This window comes from Salvelinus namaycush, unplaced genomic scaffold, assembly GCF_016432855.1.
Source record: "Salvelinus namaycush isolate Seneca unplaced genomic scaffold, SaNama_1.0 Scaffold1925, whole genome shotgun sequence".
NCBI lineage: Eukaryota > Metazoa > Chordata > Actinopteri > Salmoniformes > Salmonidae > Salvelinus > Salvelinus namaycush.
Window position 1 is genome coordinate 16670 of NW_024058703.1, and position 8335 is coordinate 25004.

Genomic DNA, 8335 nt, shown 5'->3' on the forward strand with positions numbered 1-8335 from the left:
ATATTTCGTTAAACTTTGTAAATCACAAACAGGCCATTTCCATCTCAAAGGAAGATAAACAGTGCGTAATTGCCAAAGACTAAGTCATTTAAGTTTTGAAAACCGAGTGGCGCAGCGGTCTAAGACACTGCGTCTCAGTGCAAGAGGCGTCACTACAGTCCCTGGTTCGAATCCAGGCTGTATCACATCCGGCCGTGATTGGGATAGCCATAGGGCAGCGCACAATTGGGCCAGCGTCGTCCGGGTTTGGCCGGGTTCTTAACTGACTTGACTAGTTCAATAAAAAAATTGCAATTTTCATACCAAACAGGGTTTTCTCGTGTATTAAAAGTACAGCATATGACCATTGTTTACCAGTCGAACTATTTGTCTTAATCCAGCAGTGATTTACGTCGAACTATTTGTCTTAATCTATACATTTTTATTTTTGCAGTGACTTACATCGGCCCCTCTCTCGTCAAGCTGCAACATCGGGGGAAATCGAACTATTGGCAAGATCTGGGGGGACCCGTGACTGCCTCTAGCATGATGTCATACCTCAAACAGACCCCCTACGGCATGAATGGCCTAGGGCTCAGCGGCTCCGCCATGGACCTACTGCACCCGTCTGTGGGCTACCCAGGTAGGGATAAGCGCCTCGCATCCGCCCGTGTTTGAGTGGAATGTGTTAGCAAAACCGGTTCTGGATGGCAGGCTAGCTCGGTGCACGGCCCATCGCCCGGGGCTCACACACTCTGCGATGTCTCTCTCCAAATGGAACCAATAAGGACAAACCTATAGGCAACCTATAGTCAGTAACCAAACATACAACATGTCTGAACAGCCAACGATAATGTCAGCAGTGTGCTCGCTGCCGGTTTAGACCTGGTCCGGGCCGGGCTGGAGGACACCACATGTTGGATAAAGATAGGATTGATTCTGAGCGTAATAGGCTACAACTCGAAATCAAACTTTATTTGAAGTGGATTTACGCATGGTTAGCCATGGAAAAGTGAAAATAAATAGCCTAAAAATCGATTTTATTTTTGGATAGTTTTATTTGTTATAGTTGGTAGGCTACATCGAATATTGATATACAATTTGATATTTCTTATCTCATTATAACATAATGATATGTTGACTGGTAGGACAAAAATAGACTAGCTCAAGTGGCACGAATTATTGTCTTAATATGATTAGTGTTTCTGCTCAAAATAGACAAATCATTTTAAAGCTTTCATTTAAAATATTTTGCTCCTTCTGTTTCAGCGACGCCTAGAAAACAGCGTCGTGAACGGACCACGTTCACGCGCTCGCAGTTGGATATCCTCGAGTCGCTCTTTGCTAAAACTAGGTATCCGGATATCTTCATGCGCGAAGAGGTCGCACTGAAAATTAACCTTCCGGAATCCAGGGTCCAGGTAAAATGTCAACTTTTTTTACAACTGCATTCGCTCTGCATTCTGGGGGACAGCGATTCATTAATCTCAGGGATTGGTTCAAGGATTAGGGTTGTTGTAACCAACTCAATGACGCACAGTATAGCCGCCCACCCCTGTAGCCCCCCTCTTATGCTCCATGGAAAACAAAGACTTTACTTAAGCCATACTTCTCACGGCTAGGAGTTAGCTTCAATAGTGCAGCAATGACGTTTCCCTATAAAGTCATTGAGCTTGTATTAGTGATTTGGTGAGCTATTGACTGGGTAACCTCTATAGTCACATGGTATAGCCATTACTATATGTATATCTGAGGAATGGTGGTCTTTCTTATCTGTAGTTTATAGTTGTTGTTATCAAAGCTGAATGCCATCCAGGGTAGTGATGACTAGACCTAAAATATGAACACCAATTAAAGGTTCACTGTTGGATGCCATAAAAATAGTCTCTTCCTCCACATATAAACTTCTAGTAATTTATTGGGTCAATGGCCGACGTTTCGGCATCACTTTTTATATTTATATATATATATATTTTTAGATATAGCTTTGTTAAATTGAACACAAGTCTCTCACACACAGTCCTATAGGCTACTCATGTTCTGAGCAAATGGGTTTTAAAAGGCATGAGGTCGGCGCCAAGGCCAACCTCTCACCATTTTAAAGTTGTTGTTAGAATGCGTGTGAAACCAAATGCTCTACATGATCCTCCCCTCTTGGTGCTATAGAGTTACTCTGCTCTGAAGAGAAACTCGATCACCTGCTATCTACAAGGGTGGCATCCCAAATGGCACCCTATTCCCTACATAGTGAACTACTTTTGACCAGGGCCCTATGGGACACCCTATGGACCCTGGTCAAAAGTAGTGCACTATGTAGGGAATAGGGTGCCATTTGGGACAGACACAAGGTATGAAACTAGAGACTCATGTTGCTAGAAGGGAACAGGCCTGGGTGGAAATTAACATTGATACCTAATAACACCAATTTACCTCCATAATGTTGTTCATCATGGCCTTTTCCCTTTAGAAATGTACTGTGAGAGCCTGTTGTATCGGATGGATGGGTTGCTAACTCTTGGTTTGGTTAGGTGTGGCTTTAACACTTGGTTGGTTGCGTTTGGTTCTGTTTTAATGGTTGATTCTCTGTTTGGATCTAGGTGTGGTTCAAGAACCGACGGGCGAAGTGTCGGCAGCAGGCACAGAGCGGCAACAGTACCAAGGCCCGTCCGGCTAAGAAGAAGTCATCTCCGGCGAGGGAGAGCACCGGGTCGGAGAGCAGCGGCCAGTTCACCCCGCCTGCCGTCTCCAGCACAGTCTCCTCCTCTTCTTCCTCCTCCTCCACCAATCACGCGGGGGCGGGCCTCAGCAACACCTCTACCTCCATCAGCACCGTCTCGTCCATTTGGAGTCCCGCCATCTCCCCGGGCAATGGCCCGTTAACACCCGCCTCCGCCCCGCCACTCGCCGAGCCCCCAGGACCCCCGTCCAACGCCTCCTGCATGCAGCGGTCGGTCTCGGGGTCGGTCTCGGCCGCCGCCTCCTATCCCATGTCCTACAACCAGACAACAGGCTACGGCTCCTACAACCCTACCCCGTCCAGCTCCTACTTCAGCGGGGTGGACTGCGGCTCCTACCTGGCCCCCATGCACTCTCACCCACACCACCAGCTCAGCCCCATGACGGCCTCTTCTATGTCGGGTCACCCGCACCACCACATCAGTCAGTCTTCAGGACACCATCACCACCATCACCAGGCGTACGGAGGCTCCGGCCTGGCCTTCAATGGCTCAGACTGCTTGGATTATAAAGAGCAGACAGCGGCCTCCTCGTGGAAACTCAACTTTAATGCCAGTGACTGCTTGGACTACAAAGACCAGGCCTCCTGGAGGTTCCAAGTCTTGTGAGGACTACAAAGACCAGGGGACTCATGTCTTGTGATTGGTTTACTTTTTTTCTCCCTTCTGTATTTTCTCTCCCTTCCTATTTGGTTTCCTCACTCATCATTTGTTGATTTTTTTAAAGAGAAAAAAGTATATCAACGTTAAAAAGTAACAGCAATTATAGTTTGGATGGACAGAAGCTCATTGATTGGACTTATTTTTATTATTTTCAATAAACGGTCCCTTTTTAAGCTTATGAAAACAACTTGAGAGGAGAGAGGGCTGTGGGCTTGATTGAAAAGACGTTTTTACTTTTGTCAATGAAGAAATGTTTCGACCTTTTATGGACTGTTTTAACAAATGTTTCAACCAAACTTCTGTGACCACTAGCGTCCTCCTGTCCTGGCTCTGGCGATGCACTCACGTCTGTCTCTAGAACGATGAGGATTACCTACCGTCACGTGCCAGTGCACGCGCTGCTTACCTCCGTCCATTTCCAATCAAATCCTGTTTTTATTTCTGAAATGTGTTATTTTTAGGATGAAAGAGATTTTAGTCAGCGACGTAAAGGCGCTGAAATATGTATATATGTATTTTGGTCAGTTACAGTGACCACGTTTAGTTGGTGTTTCTGAATTTGAAATTGTTTAAGAACTTTGAAACAACTATAGCCGATGTAAATCTTTCCAAATATTCCAAAGATAAAGAATTGGCCATGAAGTTCCGTTTTTATATACGTTTTCCTTATAGAAAAAAAAATACATTAGACAACTTGAAATGTCTTGGAGAAACGAAATAAGAAAATATAGAAGCAAAAAATGTATTGGATCATGCTCAATCAGGATTGCAGTTTTTCAAAAGGAAAATATCTTTTTAAAAGTAAAAGAATATTTCAAACATACCTCCTAACTCTCTGGCATTTGTCAATCGTAAAATTTGACATATTTTAACAATAGCACTTGACTTCCTGTTGGAGTCAAATGAATCCTTTTTAAGAATGTGGATTTGCTGTTCCAAGATGCCAGTGAAATGTTGACTGTATCTCAAGGCGACCACCCTTATCCATTCAATAAAGATCCGTCAACCCATACTTCTTAGTGGATTCTGTGTTTGACCCGTCAACCCATACTACTTAGTGGATTCTGTGTTTGACCCAATTTAACCTACAGTTTCACCCAGTGCTTGGCTTGGACTGATATAGGTGCCTGTACTGGTTTTATGTTCAGGTAGGCATAGCCTATGCCCTAATTTATGTAGGATTCCTGTTTCCATGTAAACAAGTCACACTTTGTTTTATATGCTTGTTGAAATGTTAATTAGACGAAGTGTAGGCCTAACGGGGTGAATTGATGCAAATGACTCCCATAATTAAAACAAGTTAAAATACATCGTGTAGGCCCTACAGGACATTTTACATTTAAGAGTGTTTGTTTATTTAATCCCTGTGGTCAAATTGAAACGCTGAAATCACTTATTGCTTCAGGGAAATTAAACGTATTTTCTTTTGACATGCAGCGTTAAAACGCTTTAAATATTGAGTCTTTCACATTTTGATCACGGAGGAGTAATTGAATGCGCTTATAATTACAAACGCGCGGTATTTCAGTGTAGCGCCGAGAGTCGCGTTTATCCAAAATAACCTGGAAGAATTTCACCGCCTCTGATGCGGTAATTACGTAGGTGGGGCCGGGTTAGCGGGTCAAAAAGCGGAGAGAGAGGCAGCTCGAGGGCATAAACCCATTAAAAAAAGGGAAAATCGGCAGCGTTTTGGCAAGGTTGTTAAGACGTGCATGTTTTAACAGTGTGCGAAGGCCACGCGGGTAATGATACTGTCAGAGGAAGACGGGTCTTGAAGGGAGGAAGATCCAACATTGTTTTTGGTCTTAGCCTTCTGAGTTCAACAATCTTTGACAAGGCACCGTTCTTTATTAGTTGTAGGCTTTGTAGTTATAATAGATTGAATTGGACTATTTCATTTTAGCGGCACATGATCTTTCTTGTAGTAATACAGGCATGATGCACAGGCCATCTATTTGCAACAAACCTGAAAGTTGATTAAGGGACCAATCAACAAATCCCAGATTGTCCCTTTAATGATGAATAGTATGCAGTAGCAGCTAAATAAACACACTGGTTTGCGTCCCAAATGGCACCTATATTTCCTACATAGTGGAGAATAAAAATGGAATAGGGTGCCATTTGAAATGCGCAGCCTCTTGCTAACTCGAACATTATACGTGTTTGTTCCAGTATGCCTATGTGCGCTTTGAGACATCTGCGACACCGCGATTGTACACAAACACGCGGGAGGGATTTGTCAAATTTGCATCAAACATTTACAACCAGTCTTGGGTATTTCTTTGAAGGAATTGGAGTATTCTGTAGCCTCGTGCTCTTACGTGAAACACTTTCCAACAAACACGACCAGGACTTGAGAATTAGAAATTGGACTTGGCACAACGGAATTGGTTTGACGCATAGGTCAGGTGGAACTTTCGATTTAAAACATTTTTCGGAACGGTCCGTTTCATGGTCCCTTACTTTATAATTTCGTTAAATAAATAGTAGCCTATGTCTCCTATATTTAGACGAGTAATAAACATAAGGCTACCATTTCGTTTTTAAAATACTGTTGGAACTTATTAATTCATAAGATTTCTCTAATTATGAAAAAAGTAGATTATGTAATGTGTTGCCCTATTCGGTGTAAACGCGCATATTCCATACTCTCTCACTATCTATCCTGTGTTGTCCATTACTTCTGTATAAACTAATCACGCAAGGGATAAGGGACTGGATTAGCTTGAATCCGTTTTGTTTTAAACATCCACCCATGAAATAAAATATAGTCCTTTTCGTTCAGACAAATACATGCTATATAATAAAAAATAAATACTGTAAAATATGACTAGGATAATTGGCTTTGCACATGTTGGCAATGGCAGCATATGTTAGTTACACAACTTCTGATAAGGCAATAGAATAGCATGTACAATTTCATACAGAAAACGAGGCATGATTTAGTGAATGTTGCCATTTTAATTGCATCAAAGGAATAACCTTGAATGGCTTTTCAAATCCTGTTAATTCTAATTTAAATCAGGTAGATAATGCACGCAGGCTAGGCTACTCGCATGCTTATACAAAACATCGGTCTTTTCAAAGTCTCAAAGCTGTAATAAGGCTGCTTTTAAGCAGGCAGCCCAATTCTGATCTTTTACCCCCACTAATTGATCTTTTGACCAATCATATCAGCTCAAAAAAGATCTGACGTGAAAAGACTTGTGATTGGTCTTGGAGTATAATATTGGGCTGCCTGTGTAAACGCAGCCTTAAAGAGACGCTCTGTAATTAATTATTTCGGCTGTGTTTACACAGACAGGCAAATTCTGATATTTCTGCCCTATTATTGTCAAAAGAAATCTGATCTGATTGGTCAAAAGACCAATTAGTGGCAAAATATCAGATTCAGGCTACCTGTGTAAACACAGCCTAAATTGCTGTATTTTCTCTCTGCATAATCATTATATTACCACTAAAAGCTCAATGTAGCGACACCAGTTTGAACCTAAGTGAGGTGAGCAGGAACTTGCAGGCCACAGCCAATGGATCAGCACACATTTTTTTTGTCATGGCCTTTTAGGTGTAAAGGTCAAACCTTAGGGCTATATTAAATCCCATTGTCCATTTTCAGCTTTGCCCATCTTAAAGGCAATGTTTCCACATTCACGGTAAACGCTAAACATGTATCAATCGAAAAATGACCTTAAGGGGCTCTACTCAGTCTGCATCTCTGAAGTGTTACAAATTGCAATAGAAATTTAAAGGTAATTTCCGATTGAGCCGATATATGCAGCGTTTACTGTAAATGCAGTTTCCGCTAACGCGGGAACATTGCCTTTAAGTGTCAATCGCGCTTTAACGTGGCTCTTTCGCATTACAGATAAACTCCAGCTCTTAGCTGTCTATCCTCTCTAGTCACGTTTATACCCGCCACTAACATGCGTCCCTCGTCCTGATCTTGTCAGTTTATACTTGGAAGATCTGATCACAATCAGTTCTCAATGAGTCTTTTAATCATCTACAGCTGTCTGAAAATGTGAACACAATGTGGACACAATCAGGACTCTCCACCATGTTAGTACCAGGGACTTTAATGCTCTACGGGCCTGTAATGTGTACAGTGTATGACTTTACGATCACTCCTTTAAACTTAACACAAACTTCATTCTTCCAAAGTGACCTTTTCATGTTGTCAGAACCATCCAAGCTCATTTTAAAACAGCTTTTCAACATGTAATTGTCTAGATGATAGTCTGTAAAAGGACAACCAGAGTCATATATAAAACTAAACGGTGTCTCTGAGAGCAACAAAGTCAATCCGCTGGTCAGTCATTAAATCCCGCCACCCCGTTTATATTACTGACTGGGATCAACAGCCTCAGACGGTTTCCGTGGGGATGACATCATATGGCCGTATTGAGTCAACAACAGGTTCCATGTGGGTTGGAGATGTCCTCCTCTTGCTCCCTCCTGGATCGCCAGGTCACCGTAACCCTCAGTGTCAACTGACCCTATGGCCTAGCTACTTTCTGCCTGAGTGAGCCCGGTCCGCGTTCCAAATGGCATCCTATGCCCTACTTTTAACCAGGGTCCATATACAGTAGTAGTGCACTATATAGGGTATAGGGTGCCATTGGAATCATATCCCCTGGATAGGCTCAAATACCTGTTGACGTTTTTCCAACTATCTTATCCAGGAAGTGAACTGTGCTGGACCTTTTATTGTTGTTGTTTTGGCATACGTGAATGTGATTTATACCAGTGTGTGTGGGAGAGTGAGTGTGGGAGAGTGAGTGTGGGAGAGTGTGTGTGGGGGAGTGAGTGTGGGAGAGTGAGTGTGGGAGAGTGTGTGTGGGAGAGTGAGTGTGGGAGAGTGTGTGTGGGAGAGTGAGTGTGGGAGAGTGTGTGTGGGGGAGTGTGTGTGGGAGAGTGTGTGTGGGAGAGTGTGTGTGGGAGAGTGTGTGTGGGGGAGT

At 42.9% G+C, this 8335-nt stretch overlaps 1 protein-coding gene across 1 annotated transcript; it reads left to right on the forward strand.

The window, feature by feature from the left end:
- Positions 1-458: 458 nt before the first annotated feature.
- On the forward strand, positions 459-3968 carry otx1 (orthodenticle homeobox 1). The gene is made up of 3 exons (XM_038983818.1): positions 459-622; positions 1249-1400; positions 2577-3968. The coding sequence occupies exons 1-3, from the start codon at positions 526-528 to the stop codon at positions 3321-3323; spliced, it is 996 nt and encodes a 331-aa protein (XP_038839746.1). The 5' UTR covers positions 459-525; the 3' UTR covers positions 3324-3968.
- The last annotated feature ends 4367 nt before the right edge of the window (positions 3969-8335 follow it).

What these genes read in the sequence shown, in the direction of transcription:
- otx1 (XM_038983818.1), top strand. Translation starts at nt 526, where the DNA reads ATGATGTCATACCTCAAACAGACCCCCTACGGCATGAATGGCCTAGGG. An exon ending in CCCGTCTGTGGGCTACCCAG is followed by an intron (nt 623 to 1,248) that starts GTAGGGATAAGC and finishes CTTCTGTTTCAG; the next exon opens with CGACGCCTAGAAAACAGCGT. An exon ending in TTCCGGAATCCAGGGTCCAG is followed by an intron (nt 1,401 to 2,576) that starts GTAAAATGTCAA and finishes GTTTGGATCTAG; the next exon opens with GTGTGGTTCAAGAACCGACG.